This window comes from Miniopterus schreibersii (assembly GCF_964146895.1).
Source record: "Miniopterus schreibersii genome assembly, chromosome: 18".
Classification (NCBI taxonomy): Eukaryota; Metazoa; Chordata; class Mammalia; order Chiroptera; family Miniopteridae; genus Miniopterus; species Miniopterus schreibersii.
The window spans coordinates 31,442,701-31,458,877 of NC_138121.1; the positions used below are offsets into that span (position 1 = coordinate 31,442,701).

At 52.8% G+C, this 16,177-nt stretch overlaps 2 protein-coding genes across 4 annotated transcripts; both read left to right on the plus strand.

Annotated features, from left to right (window-relative positions):
• Positions 1 to 1,425: 1,425 nt before the first annotated feature.
• Positions 1,426 to 8,894, plus strand: RBM42 (RNA binding motif protein 42). Of its 3 annotated transcripts, none has more exons than XM_081117855.1 (10): positions 1,459 to 1,689; positions 1,922 to 2,066; positions 3,270 to 3,354; positions 3,461 to 3,535; positions 5,097 to 5,162; positions 5,239 to 5,414; positions 5,876 to 6,205; positions 6,508 to 6,625; positions 8,370 to 8,564; positions 8,657 to 8,894. In XM_081117855.1, exons 1-10 carry the CDS (start codon positions 1,562 to 1,564, stop codon positions 8,767 to 8,769), a joined length of 1,431 nt encoding a protein of 476 aa, XP_080973981.1. In that variant the 5' UTR covers positions 1,459 to 1,561; the 3' UTR covers positions 8,770 to 8,894. The 3 variants fall into 3 exon arrangements, with proteins under 3 accessions (XP_080973983.1, XP_080973981.1, XP_080973982.1); XM_081117856.1 differs by having other exon boundaries at positions 5,260 to 5,414; XM_081117857.1 differs by lacking the exon at positions 5,097 to 5,162 and having other exon boundaries at positions 1,426 to 1,689; positions 5,260 to 5,414.
• Positions 8,895 to 12,083: 3,189 nt separating this feature from the next.
• On the plus strand, positions 12,084 to 14,343 carry ETV2 (ETS variant transcription factor 2; the record flags this gene model as incomplete). Its single annotated transcript, XM_081118991.1, has 6 exons — positions 12,084 to 12,153; positions 12,249 to 12,362; positions 12,615 to 12,674; positions 12,919 to 13,329; positions 13,813 to 13,925; positions 14,143 to 14,343. The coding sequence occupies 6 exons, from the start codon at positions 12,084 to 12,086 to the stop codon at positions 14,341 to 14,343; spliced, it is 969 nt and encodes a 322-aa protein (XP_080975117.1).
• Between the last annotated feature and the right edge of the window lie 1,834 nt (positions 14,344 to 16,177).

Consider the following 16,177-nt stretch of genomic DNA (forward strand, 5'->3'; position numbering starts at 1 on the left):
ACTCTCCAGATGGAGCTTAACTCCCCTCCCCGTGTGAGGAGGGAACAAATAATGACTTCCTTTCAAAGAGCATGGAAAGGGAGTTGGGGTTTTGTTTTTATTTTAAGTAACTTTATAGTGGAGAAACCTGACAAATGCTACCTTAGCCAGGAGATCAAAGTTAACGTGCAGTGGTCAGTCATGTTGATAGTGTTTATCCTTGATGTAATATGGTGAGAATTGCACTTTATTTCTGTGGTCTTTTCACAAACCAAACATAAACCCAGTCTAATGATGATAAAAACATCAGCCAAATCCCAAATTAGGAAGATTCTACAAAAATACCTGACCAGTACTCAAAACTGCTAAAGTCATGAAAAACAAAGAAAGTGTGAGAAATTGTCAAGCAGAGAAGCTGAAGGAAACAACTAAATGTAATCATGCTCAAAAAGAAAAGAGAGACTAGGTAAACACTAAGGAAATCTGAATAAAATATGAACTCTAGTTAACGTTTTTAAAAGGCTTCCTATTCTTATATCTCTAGCACAGAAACAAACAAAAGCCAGTATTTTAACAAAGCATTCATTTGTGCTGACAGACTGAAACCTCAAGAAACCAAGGTAGACAATAAAATTGTTTTGGAAAAAAAAGACCAGCCAACCAAATGCAATGTGTGGTTCTTATTTGGATCCTGATTTTACAATACTATTGTTTAAAGACATTTTGAGGCAGAGAAAATCGATACTTAGAAATTAATTTTCTTGGGTTTGAAAACGTTTTTTTAAGAGTCCTTATCTGTTAGAGAAACATCATGAAGCGTGAATTGACAAATGGCTGGAATTTAATACACTTCAGCAAAAAACTAAACAAAAAATAAGAAATAGATGAAACGAGGGTAGAATGTTAGCAATTGTGGAGAGGTAGGGGAGGTTCGTTATGTTATTTTCTCTACTGCTGCATATTGTTTAAAATATCCATAATAAAGCATTTTGAGGACTACCAAAACAGGAGGGGTCAGCTGTGTCGCAAGAAAGGACACAGGCCAAACCTACACACGTGACCCGAGCTGACATTCTTAACTACCGCCTCGGCCTTTACGTGAACTATTCCTCCTACCCAGAACATCTCATCCAATTTTCACCTAGCAAAAGCCTTCAGCTGTCATATCCTCCAGGAAGCGCCTCGTCGGAGCTTCCATCTGTCCCTAGTCTTTCCGGGAGTCACTGGTACCTTGCCTGTCAACCCCAGACTGGGAGCCCACCGGCCCAGCTGCCTCCACCTAAGCGTTCAAAACTTCCGGAATGGGCCTGGTGGTGGCTCGGGAGGCTCACAGACTGAGGTTCTTCATTGGTTCGTTTTTCCAGCACTCTGATTGGTCTATATTCTTCCTTGGGTGGGCCCTCCGGGTGCGGGCAGATTCTCATTGGTCTCTTTCTAAAGACTGGCATATGATGTCATGCACCAGCGTCCGTCGCTTTCGCTTTAGGTCATCTGTGGGCGCCTACACCGACGAAGCCAGAGAGCAGACAGCGGAACCAGTGGAGGCCCGACGGCAGTAGCGGCGACAGCGAAGGCAGCAGCGATGGCTGGGGCGGGGCCGGCCCCGGGACTCCCGGGTGCAGGAGGACCTGTGGTTACGGGACCTGGCGCCGTCATTCCGGGCAAGAGTGGGGAAGAACGCCTGAAGGAGATGGAGGCGGAGATGGCCCTGTAAGGCCCGCGACAGGGCGGGATAAAAGTCGTCCCAGAGCCGGGGCCGCCGAACTCTGGAGCCTCCAGGCTGCAATAGGCCCGACATATGGCTCTATCTTGGGGAAATGGGACCTTCGGGATGTGGGGGCTGGAGTAAAGAGAGGTTGGTAGGGATGAAGGCACTGGTTCGATATAGCCAGCGTCCCAGAATTGGTGCAAGGTCCTGAACTTTGGTGCCCTGTTCCCCCAGGTTTGAGCAGGAAGTTCTGGGGGCTCCGGTAACTGGAATCCCAGCTGCCATGCCTGCAGTGCCTACAGTCCCCACGGTAGAAGCGATGCAGATCCCAACAGCTCCTGTGATCCGCCCAATTATCGCGACCAACACATACCAGCAGGTACGTCTGAACTCTGGCATCTAAGTCAGAGAGCACAATGCCTGGAACAGTGTTTGTATACAGAGACTTAATGACATGTAGGCTTGTTGATTAATTTGCATGACACATTTTATGTATCAGGCAATGACTAAGACAATATTTCTGCCCTTTGAGAGCTCTAGAGCATGTTGTTTAGAAGAACTTCATGCAATGATGGAAATGTCTATTTAAAATATATATTTGAGTTAGATAGTGCCCCAGTCTTATTAGTCATATTCAAGTGCTCAATAGCTAGCTATATATGACTAGTGAAGAGAGAGACTACTAAAAAGAAGACAGTTAAATGAAACTTGTTCATTCTGTCAACAAATAATTATTGGTTGCCTTCTATGCACCAGGCACTATTCTAGGAATTAGGCATATATAGCAGAGAACAACCTTTTTGGAGTTTACATTTTACTTGGAAGAGACAGATCAAAGTACAGTCAGAAGGACAGAGGATTATCAGCGCAGTCAGGGCAGGCCTTTTGGAGGAGGTGACATTTAAGCAAAGATATAAAGGACATAATGAAGGGAACCATGTAGATATCTGGGGGAAGAGCACTTCCAGTAGAGAAAACTGCTAGTGCAAGGGCCGTGAAGCAGGTGCATACCTGCATGTTCAAGGAACAGCAAGGAGAACAGTGTGGCAGGAGTGGAGTGAGCGATGGAGAATGGGAGGAGATGAGGACAGGAACACCAGATCTGGTAGGGCTTTGTAGGCCACCATAAGGACCTTGGTTTTCACTCTGAGATGGGAAACCACTGAGGGATTTAGAGCAGAGGGGTGATATGATCCAACTTAGATGTTACAGGGTCATTCTGGCTGTGTTTGGAGAACAGACTATAGGAGGGCAAGGGCAGAGTCAAGGAGTCTGAGGAAGAGGCTACTGTAATGATCAAGGCAAGAGACAATGGCGGCTTAGACCAGAGTGGTGGCATAGGAGATGGGGAGGACAGGCTGGACATAATTTCAGATAGTGCTAAGTGCTATGGGGCAGGTGAAGCAGCATGATAGTGAGAGAAGTTGCTGCTAAGGATGGGCTAAGGACAGTTTTAGCTGGTGTGATCCCAAAAGCCTCCCTGAAAAGTGCCATTTTAACTAAGCCCTAAAGCTTGACAGATAGCCAGCCAGGGCAGTTTGGGAGCACTGAGTCAGACTTACCCCAACCTCCTTCCCAACAGGTCCAACAGACTCTGGAGGCCCGGGCAGCCGCGGCAGCCACAGTGGTTTCTCCCATGGTGGGTGGCCCTCCTTTTGTGGGCCCAGGTAAGTAAGGAGTGGTGGGGTGAGGAAGCCAGGGTTTTAGGTAGAGTGGTAAAAAGGGATGCCCAGGACTCTCCTCCCACCATCCTTGTCTCTCCTCTCCCAACAGTTGGCTTTGGCCCTGGTGATCGGAGTCACCTGGACAGTCCAGAGGCTCGAGAAGCCATGTTTTTGCGACGAGCAGGTAGGTCTTGGGCCAGGAAACCCACATTTAAACAAGCACTCATATTTCAACTACTTCAGCCTCTTACCTGATTCATTGCTCCAACTCACCCTGTTCATTTCATCCCCAACCTGATGTTGTCACCTTCCTAAAGCACAAACCTGATTATGTATTTCAAATTATTTTGGCCTTAATAAGGCTTAACCTGATCATTGCAAACCAACGTCCTTCCATCACTCTTAATCCCTACCCTTTACTGTTTCTTTATAGCACTTAACACCTTATAACAAGCTGTACAATTTAGTTATTTATTATCTTTTGCTTCCTCTAAAATATAAGCTCCATGAGGGGCAGAAGTCTTCGTGTCCGCCACATAGTAAGCATTATATGCTTTCTGTTGTTGAGATGAACAAACCATCAAACAAGCACCAAGCTCTTCACCTGCCAGTCAAGACCCTACATCACCTGGTCCCTTGCAGAGAGAGATTCCTACCTCCTCCCCAGAAGCCTTAAACATTGTTGGGATGTGCCAGCAATGCTCATGTTCTCTCTTCTGCTTGCTGTTGTGTCACCCAACTATAACCTTTTAAAACCTATCAACTAAACCAAAATCAAACTAACTGAAGTCAGCTAAAATCTAACCTCTCCATAGGCCATTCTTACTTTATGTTGTTGAGGTGAACTTTATATACATAGTCAACTTTTGTGGTATTACTTCCTTATGTATGTGAAAGGATATGTGTTCTCTAAACTTCAGGTGCAATATCAGATCAAACATGTTACTTAAATTCTGTTGTACTTTTTAAAATCTGGTATCTGAGAAATTTTAACATCTCTTACTCTTTAGTATGGTTTTGATCAAAATACAAATCTGGCCTTGTCACCCTGCCCAGCTTCCAACCCTGCTGTGACTCCTTGGTGCCCTCAGGAGGACATTCATGGCTCAGCTAATAAGGCTATGCTTGGGTGCCTGCTGACCTCTCAACCATTCTTTTATGTTCTCTAACCACAGCTTCCTCTACTACAATTATACCAAACCAAAAAGGGGGAAAGGTTTTGTTTATAAGTGTTCTTCTTTGCCAGTACTTTTTCCACTCGTCTCTCGCCTGATTCTTCATTATCTTTTGGATTTCAGCTCCCAGGTCCCTTTCTTCAGGAAACCTTCTCTAGTTCCCCTGGATAGGTCAGAGGGTTCCTCTGGGCTCCCACTACTCTGTGGGCTTTCTTCCAGCCCCAGTCACTGTGCCTGGACTTTCTCCCATCCTGGACCTAATCACTCTGGGCTGACACTCTCTGGTAATGGGTTTATTCCCTCCTACTCTGGACCAGGAGCTCCTGAAGAGCCCTTGGTCTTTTGGTGTGTCCCTGGCATTGCCCAGGTGAGGAACAGGCACAGAGGAGATCCTCAATGGTAAATTTCTGCTGAATGCACAAATGAAAAGACCCCTGCCTCTTCCAGATGGCTCCCCACACCCTTCTCCAGGATTTTTTGGATGCTGAGAGTACCACACTCACACACACACACCTTGCCCCAAGTACCCTGGTCCCCCATGACACACACCCCCATCTCTCTCTCCCACAGCTGTGGCCCCCCAGAGGGCCCCTATCCTGCGTCCGGCCTTCGTCCCCCATGTGCTTCAGAGAGCAGGTGAGGGGCAAGGGTCATCATCCCTGCCACATAATCCCCCCTATGCCCTCTAACTCCCCCACTAACACCCTGACAGATTCTGCTCTTTCTTCTGCAGCAGGTGGTCCTCGCCCTATGGCCCTGCGGCCCCCTCACCAGGCCCTTGTGGGCCCCCCTCTGCCTGGGCCCCCTGGACCACCTATGATGCTACCACCGATGGCTCGGGCCCCGGGGCCTCCCCTGGGTTCCATGGCTGCTCTGAGGCCTCCCCTGGTAAGTATGGACAGGGAGCTGATGGTCAGGGGTGCAGTGGGTGGGGAGATCCTTGATCCTGGCCTGATGGACTGTGTCTAAGTCTGCCTTTTTGTGTCTCTGCCTTCTCACTCTCTATCTCCGTCTATCTTTCCTTGTATTTCTGTGGTCAAATCTTTGTTTTCTTTCTTTTTTTGAGAAAAGTGTAGAGAGAAATATATGCTATGGGTATATTTCTATCTCTGTATCTCCTTTTTCCCTTTGATTGTCCCTCTCTGTTTTTCTGTCTTGATGCCTCTCTTTGTCCTTGTGTCTGTATGTCTGTGTCCCTGTGTCTGCCTCTGACTAGAGACTCCTTTCTCTGTCTCAGTATCTCTTGCCTGTGCTCTGGCCCCCAGGCCCTTGCTTTGTTGTATAGGATTGGAATGGGAGTAAGGGCTGAGCCTCGAGCTGACCCCCTCATTCCCACCCCTTGCCCACAGGAAGAGCCAGCAACACCCCGAGAGCTGGGCCTAGGCTTGGGGTTGGGCCTGAAAGAGAAGGAGGAGGCAGTGGTGGCAGCAGCTGGACTGGAGGACGCTAGCGCAGCAGTAGCTGTGGGGGCAGGAGGCGCCCCAACCGGCCCTGCCGTCATTGGGCCCAGCCTACCACTGGCTCTGGCCATGCCTTTGCCTGAGCCTGAGCCCCTGCCCCTCCCTCTGGAAGTTGTTCGAGGCCTGCTGCCCCCACTACGCATTCCTGAGCTCCTGTCCTTGCGTCCACGACCCCGGCCCCCACGGCCTGAGCCACCCCCTGGCCTCATGGCTCTTGAGGTAAGCAAGGAACACAACAGTGGGGGGGATAGAAAGAACTGGGAGGGTAGACAGGAGCCTATGGGCTTCCACACACACAAACACAGTAGTCCTCTATCGATGGAGGGAGGAGGGGCCCGGGAAGTTGGAGGGGCTGGAAGGACATGGGGGATAGGGTGGCAGAAACATATACCCACACATGGGAGCACATCCAGTCCTTTAACTATGGAGGCAGGAGGGCAAGAGGCAAAGGAAGGTTGGGAGGGCAGCAGGTGGGTCCAAAAGACTCCCACACCAAACCTTCGCTCCTCTTTCTTCTGCAGGTCCCGGAGCCTCTGGGTGAGGACAAGAAGAAAGGAAAGCCAGAGAAATTGAAGCGCTGCATTCGCACAGCGGCTGGGAGCAGCTGGGAAGACCCCAGCCTGCTGGAGTGGGATGCAGGTAAGTGAGCCAGAGTCCGGGTCAGGCATTGCTCAGCCAGAGTCAGGCCAAGCTCTCTTCCTTGGGGCAGAAACAGGGAAGGTGAACCAGGTAACTCCCCAAATGCCTCCTCTCTGTAGGGCAGGCACGGTTGTTAGCACCTCATGGAGGACTAGGCTGTGGCTCTGAGGGGCAAGCCCTTACCCAGCCACTGAACAGAACTTGGTGGAGGTGATTGGCACCTAGGACTTCTGGCCTGTTTCATTCATGAGGGGCCTGGCTTGCCAAAGGTAAAAGAACATTCTTTTTTCTCCCAACTTATGAAAAATGTTAAACGCTGAACTGCACCGTGAACAGCCATATATACACCACCTAGATTCAGCAATTAATATTTTGCTATATTTATTTTATATCTCTGTGTGTTTATGTGTTTTTGGGTGGTTTGCTCAATCATTTGAAGCAAGCTATAAATTACCACTTTGGTCCTAAATACCTCAGTATTCGTCTCCTAAGAAAAATGACATTCTTTCATGTCATAATACCATAATTATCACAATAATTCTATGGGATCTCATGTTCCATTTATATTCAAATTTACTCAGCTTTCCCTCACACTATCTGTTATAGCCATTTTCCCCTAAATCAGGATACATGCAGTTTTATTATCTTTTAATGAGATTATCTTTTCATGAGAATGGTCTCCCTCCCACTGCCTTGTCTTGTGTATAATAGTTATATGAAGTGTTCAGACCAGTTGTCTAGTAGAAGGTCTCACCCTCTGAGTTTGTCAGATTATTTTCTCCTGGGTTGGCCTAACTTGTTCTCAGAGTGTCCTTAATTACCACAGAAACCATGGGGTAACCCCAGCTGTAGCCAAGGAAAGGTAGCTACCTCCCATCCCAGTCCTAGACTTCTGCCTCTTCTGCTGGGACAGTCTATCACCCCAGACAAGGGTCATGGCAGCCTGGGCCCAGATGTGGCCAGTACAGGATGTAGACCCTAGATTTGTGACATTGGGCAAGTCACTTAACCCTTCCAGTCATTTTCCTCATCAACAAGGGATAATATGAGCTTTGTGGGGAAAGGATTATTCTTTGGGGTAAGCATATTCGGTTGAGGCTCAGGCCCAGCGCAGAGGATATGTCTGGAGATGGCAACTGAGGTCAGCCTTGGAGAAAGATCGGGTGATGTCCAGGTTTCAGAGATTCAAGTGGGAATTAAGAGTGGGCTTTGCAGAGGAAGCAGAGTTGAGGAAAGATGAAGTCTGTGGTAATAGGGTGCCATTATGGGAGCCAGCGGTGTCAGGGACCCAGGGAATGTCCATGGGGAACTGTCCAGGAGTCCAAGGATGGCCAAGGGCTTAGAGAAGAGGCCAGGGCTGGGACAGGGAATGGGTAAGATGACCCTAGGGTGGGGAAAGGTAGTGCAATTAATTAAAAGTAAGAACTCTGGAGCCAGATGCCTGAGTTCTTGTCCCAGCTCTACCACTTCCTGGTTGAGTCACTTGAACTCTCAGTATAAAAGGGTCGTTGGGAGTAAGGGCTGTTGGGAGTGCCAAGTGTGTTAAAACCTCATGAGTGCTTAGTGCAGAGCTTAGTACAGGGTAAATACTATACAGGTGTTGGCTGTTATTACTAAGGGGGCCACTGCTGAGGATACAGAGGAAGGTTGGCTGGGGGGTGCCTCCAGAGAAGGTGGGGCTCTTTAAATAAAGCAAACCCTGGCCAGGCATCTGCGTCCTCTGACCTCTCTCTCCCAACCGCAGATGACTTCCGGATCTTCTGTGGGGATCTGGGCAATGAGGTGAATGATGACATCTTGGCACGCGCCTTCAGCCGCTTCCCATCCTTCCTTAAGGCTAAGGTGATCCGTGACAAGCGCACAGGCAAGACCAAGGGCTATGGCTTCGTTAGCTTTAAGGACCCCAGCGACTACGTGCGAGCCATGCGTGAAATGAATGGTGGGTGAGGCCTCCCCTAAGGACAGTGGGTGTGGTAGGCATCTGGCCTAAGTCAGACTCCAAACCTGACCTTGAACCCTCCATTCCCACAGGGAAGTACGTGGGCTCGCGCCCCATCAAGCTGCGCAAGAGCATGTGGAAAGACCGGAACCTGGATGTGGTGCGCAAAAAGCAGAAAGAGAAGAAGAAGTTGGGCCTAAGATAGGGTCTGTGGCTGGGCACCCGCTCCCACCTGGCCGGGCGCTGGCTCCTCCCCACAGTTCTCTTTGGAAAACCCCCCACTACCTATCTTCCCCAAAACCAGTGTCAATAAATTTTTGTTCATTTCCATCCCTGGCTGGGCTTGGGAGCACTCTGGGGTGCAAGGCTTAGCATCCCCTACCTGGGAATAATGGGGAGCCTTGAAAATTTACCCAGACAGAAATGCAGATGGGCCTGTAACATCTGGAAACCTCATAAGTGCACACTGAGTGCAGCCCATTTCACAGAAGAGGAAGCTGAGGCCCAGACCCATGCTCGTCTGACTGTAGCCTGTGTTCTCAGCACCAGCGTAGGGGGTCTTCTGCGCCCTGCCCTTCTAGGCTTTCAGCAAACTCACCTAGGGCCTACACAGTGTTGGAGACACATTGGTGACTGAAACAGACCCAGGCCCTGTTTCCTCAGAGCTCCTGGTCCAGTGGCAGAAGACAGGCCCACTGCCAGACTGACAGCTCAGAGTGGTCAGGGTTGGGATGGGGGAGCTCAGGGTGCAACCTGGGAGTCGAGGGGGCTTCCTGGAGGAACTGGTCACTTCTGAGACTGTCTTATTCTCCTGTCATTGTCTCTCCCAGTCTGCAGTTCTCACCCTCTGGATCTGAGTCTGTTTCCCAGTTTCTTCACTCTGTTGAACCCCAGGCGACTTCTCTTGCTCTGTGTCTCTTGAGTAAGAGGTCTCCTTGAGTGTTTCTCTGTCTCTGTTCCTCTGTGAGTTTCCCTCTGTTTGTCTCTTTCTGTTCTATGCATCTGTATCTCTGAATCAATTCTCTCTCTCTGTGGGTCTCTCCTCCCATCTCTTTTCCCAGCTCCAAGCTTATTTCTGCCTGTCTGAATTGTCCACTGCAGGGCCTTGAACACCAGGGTAAGCTTAGACTTTATCCAGAAGGCAGCAGCCAGCCCCAAGAAGCTGAGAGTTTAAGCAGGGAACTGGCATCACGCATCTGTACTTTTTGGTTTTTTGTTGATTTCAGAGAGGAAGGGAGAGGGAGAGAGATGGAAACATCAATGATGAGGGAGAGTCATTGATCAGCTGCCTCCTGCACGCCACCCACTGGGGCTGGAGCCCACAGTCTGGGCATGTGCCCTGACCAGAAATGGAACCATGACCTGGTTCATAGATCGACGCTCAACCCCTGAGCCACGCAAGCTGGGCAAATCTGCACTTTAGAAAGAGCCCAGAGACCTGTGGGCTGGAGGTCGGGAAAGAGGCTGGGGCAGAGATGAAGCAGAGGAGGGAGATTGCATGGTTCCAGCATGAGCAAGGGATGAGGGTCTCCCAGGGGTGTAGTGGTCAGAACCCTGGATTGGTAGGGGCAACGGGAGGTGGGAAACACTGCGAAGGCCTCAGTCACCCCGGAGAGGTGTCAAATTTCCTCTCTTCCTGTTTCCTTTACTGCCCCCTCTCTGATGTCACATTTTCCAGTCTGGTCAGAGGGTAAGGGCCTCCTACCCCAGCAGGAAGTGCCCTTCAGTCCCCTGCCACCTGGGCTGGACCACCCAGCCTGGGGACCCTCAAGCTCTGCCCCCACATCCCAGCCCTCCCTACTCCTGCCTCACTTCTACTCACTAACCATGGGGGCAAAGAAGGGGATGGGAAGGAGAATACTGCCAGAAAGTAGGGTTTTAGAGTGCATTTAAGTCTTCCTGAGGACAGGGAGAGAGATTGATTGTGGGTTGAGAGACAGATGGACAGAATGGAGGGGTGGGGTCGGAGGCAGGAGGATGAAGAGAGGTGAGAACTGTGAGGCCGTACAGTGGGGCTGGAGATGGGCAGGAGAGAGAGGCTCAAAAACACAAAGGGAGGGTTACTGAGCCATTTGAAGCAAGTTACAGGCAACACTTCACCCCTAAATATCTCAGTGTTCACTTCATGAAAGAGACATCTTTCATATCATGATGCCATTGACACATCTAAGAAAATTAATAATTCTATACATCATATTCAGTTTACACTCAAATTTCCTATTTGTCCCAAACTATTACACCAAGGAAGGGCATGGACTCGGGATGAAAGAAAGTGGAAGGAAGCCTGCCTCAATTTCCTTTCATAAAATGGAGATAAGCCCAGCCGGGCGTGGCTCAGCGGTTGAGCATCCACCTAGGATCCAGGAGATGGTGGTTTGATTCCCGGTCAGGGCACATGCCGGGGTTGCGGGCTCGGTCCCCAGTCGGGGGCGTGCAGGAGGCAGCCGATCAGTGACTCTCATCATTGATGTTTCTTTCTCTCCCTTCCTCTCTCTGAAATCAATAAAGATATATATATATTTTAAAAAGTTTCTAAAAAATAATAATGGAGATAAGACTAGTACCTACCTCGTAAGAAAATTAAACAAAGGCCCATGGTACTGTTGGTGGCATGCAATGAGCCCTCAATAAATGTTAGCTATCAATATTACTGTTATCATTTATTTTGTTGATGCTATTGTCATGATTGACACTCCTCCAGAGCAGCCCCAGAATGCCCTCAAAGCCCTGGTCAGGCCTCCCCCGCACACCCCCCCCCATCCCCCTCAGCCCCCCTGTGGATTGTGACGTAGGCAGACCAAGGGTCTGGCCGGAAATCCCCCTTCCTGTTGCAGATAAGCCCGGAGCAGCCCAGCTGTACCCAGACCCTCCTCCCCACCACTACCACCCATGTCTCAGGATCAAGTCCCCAAGATGAGAACCTGTCCACCAAGCCCCCTGCTCCACTACCATCACCCCATAAACACCCCTTGCACCCCATCACCCAGCCTGCTGTTCCCCAAGCTCCGGTCCATGTCCAAGCCACCCTTGCAGCAAGACAGCCCCAGCTACCAGGAAGCAGGCAGCCATCCCTGGGGTGGGGGGCAGGGGGAGTGTAGCTCAGCCCCGCCCAAGCCCCCTGCAACTCGACCCTCCCTTCAACCCCCAGCTCTGACGTCTTGGAAAATTCCCCCCTGCCCAGGCCCCCAAGGGAGGGGATGCATGGTATGAAATGGGGCTGAGACCCCTAGCTGGGGGCAGAGGATCCCGCCAGAGGTGAGCCATGAACTGGGGACTGGAGGTGTGGGGGCCTGGACACCTGGGTCTGAGGAAAAAGAGGGCTGAGGTCCCTCACTCCCAGTCTGAGAGAACAGGACACTGGGGGCCAAGATTCCAGGGTCCTGGGGAAGAAAGGAGCAGCGGCCTGGACTACTGGGTCTGAGGGAAGCAAGGGCTGGGGCCCAGACCGCAGGGTCCCTAAGTGTCACCAGCTCACCCTGTGCCTTCCCCCCCCCCCCAGAACATTCACAACCAGCATCCATGGACTTGTGGAACTGGGATGAGGCATCACTGCAGGAAGTGTCCCTGGGGAACAGGCTGTCAAGGCTGGGTAGGCTGCTGGGGCTGAAACAATGTGTGTGGGGGTCGGTGCCCAGGTGGGGGGCCTCCACTGACCCTGACCAGCCCTACCCTGACTGCCTGCAGAAGGAGCTGAGCTTGGCTTCTATTTCCCTGAAGTGGCGCTCCAAGGGGACATGCTGACGGAGGAGCCGTGCTGGAAAGGTGTTTGTGAGCTGGGACCCCTGGGTGCTGGGGAAGGTTAGGTCTGAGGGAGGGAGGGGGTGCCCGGACTCCTGGCATTTAGTGGGGAGAGGGCTGCGGGCCTGAACTCCTGAGGCTGAAAGAGGAGGGGGCTGGGGTCCCCAGTCCTAGGTCTGAGTGATTAGGGGCTGGGGTAATAATGACTCTCAGTCCCTGACAAATAAAGACTCCTGGGTGAGTGGTTGAGGGGGTTCTCCAGTCTTAGCTCACACCCTTCCCTGAACTCAGCTACGTCTTCACTCCTCGCAGGACCCCCGCAGTGGGACTGCAGCTCCGGGCCACCGCACCCAGAAACTCCATGGGCCGCAGGTGAGCGCGCAGAGAGGCAGCGGGGACTGGGGTCTCCCACCGCGGTTGAAGTTTAAGTTTCCTGATCTTTGAGGGAGAACAGAGATAGGACTGGGGGCGCTGTGTCCCTCCAGGTGGCCGGGCCCAGAGCCGGGAGCCAGGGCCTCCGGAGCCAGGGCCTCGAGCTTCCACTTCTAGAACTCCCGAGGGGCCCGGGAGCGGGGCACCTGGGCTCCGCTCACTTGGGGTCCGTTCCCCCGCACAGAGCACGGCTCGCAGGCTCCGCCGTGGTCGGGAGACTGGACGCAGCTGGGGAGCACCGGCTGGGACGCCTGCAGCCGAGTCTCTCCAGCCCCGGGCCCCGCCCCCTTCGCCGGGCCTCTGGGGGTCACCGGCCAGAACACCACCCCGTGCTCCGGCGGGACCAGCGCGTGGTCGTGCGCCCCCACCACAGCCAGCTCCACCAGCTGGGACTGTTCTACTGGCTCCGACGGCGCCAAATACTGGGGCGGGCCTGGGGGCTCGGACTGTCCCACCTCCTGGGACTTGGGGCTGCGCGGGGGTCTCACCACCTCTCCAAAGGAGCGCCCGAGTTCAGATCTCACCGCCCCCTCCGAACCGAAGCTGCCGTCGGACCGTGCAAATCTGGCTCGTTACCCCAAAACTAACCACCGAGGTGAGAGGCCCGCGGGACGTGGTCGGGAGGGAGCGAAGCCTAAGTCCAGTGAGGCGGGGCCGAGGCGCCCAAGGGGGCGCTTAGACACCTCGGCTCGGGAGAGGAGGCGGCGGTGGCCCTCAGTCCTGATCCTAAGGGGGGGCAGGATGAAGGCCCTGGCAGTCTTCCAGGGAGCAAGGAACAAGACCTAGGCTCCCGAATTAGGGGGGAGGGAAGACGTGAGGGCCTGGGTGCCGAGTCTCCGAGGTGGGGCAGCCAAACTCCTAAATCCCCGGGGTCTCCGAGGCCGACTCTTGGGTCCCTTGTATGGAGGGATTTGGACTCCCCGGTCCCCGAGGAGGAGGGGATCCGGACTCCTCGTTTCCGATTTGGGGAGACTTGAACCCTTGGACCTTCGAGGTGAGGGAGCGGGACTCCTGGGCCGTCGAAACGACTCGGGCCGGGGCCGGAACACCTGAGCGTTCACCCGCCTCCACCCCGCAGGTCCCATTCAGCTGTGGCAGTTCCTCCTGGAGCTGCTCCAAGACGGGGCGCGCAGCAGCTGCATCCGCTGGACGGGCAACAGCCTCGAGTTCCAGCTGTGCGACCCCAAAGAGGTGGGCGCTGCCCGACCCCCGAGGCCGGCCTCAGTCTCCCCTCGTTCCACTTAGCCCTGCGGTCCCCTCGCCTCGCCCTTGGTCCCGCCCTGGCCGCGCCCTCGCCTCAGCCCCGCTGGGCCCTACCCAACCCGCGTCGGGGCTGTGCCCGCACCCCGCACCCTCCACCCCGCACCCCGCCGTCTATTGCTAAGACCCCCCTGCTCCCACCTTCTAGGTGGCGCGACTGTGGGGCGAGCGCAAGAGGAAACCCGGCATGAATTACGAGAAGCTGAGCCGAGGCCTGCGTTACTACTACCGCCGCGACATAGTGCGCAAGAGCGGGGGGCGCAAGTACACCTACCGCTTCGGGGGCCGCGTGCCCGGCCTAGCGCCTCCCCTCCGCGCTGCGGCGCGGCCCGGAGCAGCAACCCAATAAAAACACCCGGTCAGACCTCCTCCGCGTGCTGTCTCCATCCTCAGCGATACTGACTAGACCCCCCAGACCCGCTGGGAGCCTGTGCGCACCCTCCCTGCCTCCCTGCCTCGCCCACCCAACCCCTCCCTGCCCGTGTGATCCTCAGACACACCGCGACCAAAATAGACCCAGACCCTTAGGGGACTTGCCGTGCACGGTGTGCCTGCCCTGTGCTGGAATTTGCAAAGGAATCAGGCCCATGCACTAACTTGTGCGTTCACCTACCCTGTCCCCCTTGAAAAGGGGACTGGGGCTCCAAAAAGGGTTACTTACTGTGCGCTGTCACAGTGCTAGGGACTATCAAGGAATTAGGCCGAGTGCTTACTAAGCCCCACCCCCACCCCCAAACCACCTACTCTGTTTCTCCACCCAAGCTGAGGACATGGAACTCAGACTAGACCCCAAGAAGAGCCTACCGCATTCTGGGAACCACTGAGCCCCCAAAGAGAGCCTGCTGAGTGGTCCTCCTGGGGACAATGCTGGGGATTCAGCGGCGACCAAGGCAACTCTGGACCCTGCCCTTAAGGGAGACAGACCCATCACCAGGCAGGGACAGCCCAGAGTGGTCAGGGCTGGGGTGGGGAAATTCCAGGGGATGGAGGGGACCCAAAAGGAGGAACCTTTCCTCCGCAGGGAAGAGAAGGTCAGGAAGGCTGCCTGGAGGGAAAACCAGCTGATTTTAGAAGCCAGGCGAAGAATGTTCCAGGCAGAAGCAGCGTGAGCAGAGGCTTGGAGGCAGAACTCACAGCGCGGTTCAATGAACTAAAATATCACTGTGGTTGGAGAGGGGGCCATGGGTCAGTTCACAAAGATCTGTGGGGCCATGCTGAGGAGCCTGGATTCTGTCCTGAGGTCACAGGGGAGCCACGGAAGGGTTAAGCAGGGAAAGGATTTGGGCTTTAGGGAGATCTCATTGAAGGGAGTGAATAAAGGCATATAAACAGGTAGTTCCACAAATAGTTCCAGTGTTGATGAACACAGAATGTGTAAGAAGGCCCTGACTCAATAAGGCCTGGGCACTGCACCCAGCACAGTATAAGGGAGGTTTTGGAGGCTAGAGGATGGAAGCAGTTCTCTGTCCAGTCCCCGTTAGGCACTTCATTCACACAAGAAATTCACTCCTTCAACAAATACTTATAGAGCGCCTCCTATGCGCCAGGGCTGTTTCAGGTGCCGGAGATACAATGGTAAGACAATAATTGCTCCTTTAGGATCTTCTATTACATTGAGGATGTAATAGAAGGTAAACACAATAAAAGGAAGGATATCATACCTGAGAAGATGAGTGCTTTGGAGAAATAAAGTAGGAGAGATAGAGGCTGACAGGTGGCAACTTCAAATATTTGGTCTGAGAAGGGGCTCACCAAGAAGGTGACATTTGAGCAAAAAACTGAAGGGGGTGAGGCAGGGAGCCAGCCGTGGGAGGAGTATTACAGGCCAAAAGGACAAGAAGTGCCAAGGCCCTTTGGAGGAAGCCAGTCTGCATGTTTAAGGACCTTTGAGGAGGCCAGCTCCCAGGCTGGAGCAGTGGGAGTGAGAAGAGGGTAGGAGATGCTGACTTAAACAAAGGGGTAAATGGAGGCGAGCTCAGAAAATGAGTTTATTCAGGAAGAGCAAAGGAATTCTAATTCAGGACAGGCAAAGGGAAGATCAGTGTTTATTAGGTTTTAGGAGGAAATTAGGGAGGGTTGTTTTGAACAAAATCCATTGGAGGAGGTGGTTTCTCATTGGCTGCAAGCGGTGGCTAGTGTATTGCTGGGGCAGGAACGGACCTCCCCCCCCCCTTCTTTTTAGC

Coding starts and splice junctions, on each gene's coding strand:
- RBM42 (XM_081117855.1), top strand. CDS start 1,562: ATGGCTGGGGCGGGGCCGGCCCCGGGACTCCCGGGTGCAGGAGGACCT. Junction 1,690..1,921: donor ATGGAGGCGGAGATGGCCCT/GTAAGGCCCGCG, acceptor CTGTTCCCCCAG/GTTTGAGCAGGAAGTTCTGG. Junction 3,355..3,460: donor CCCTCCTTTTGTGGGCCCAG/GTAAGTAAGGAG, acceptor CTCTCCCAACAG/TTGGCTTTGGCCCTGGTGAT.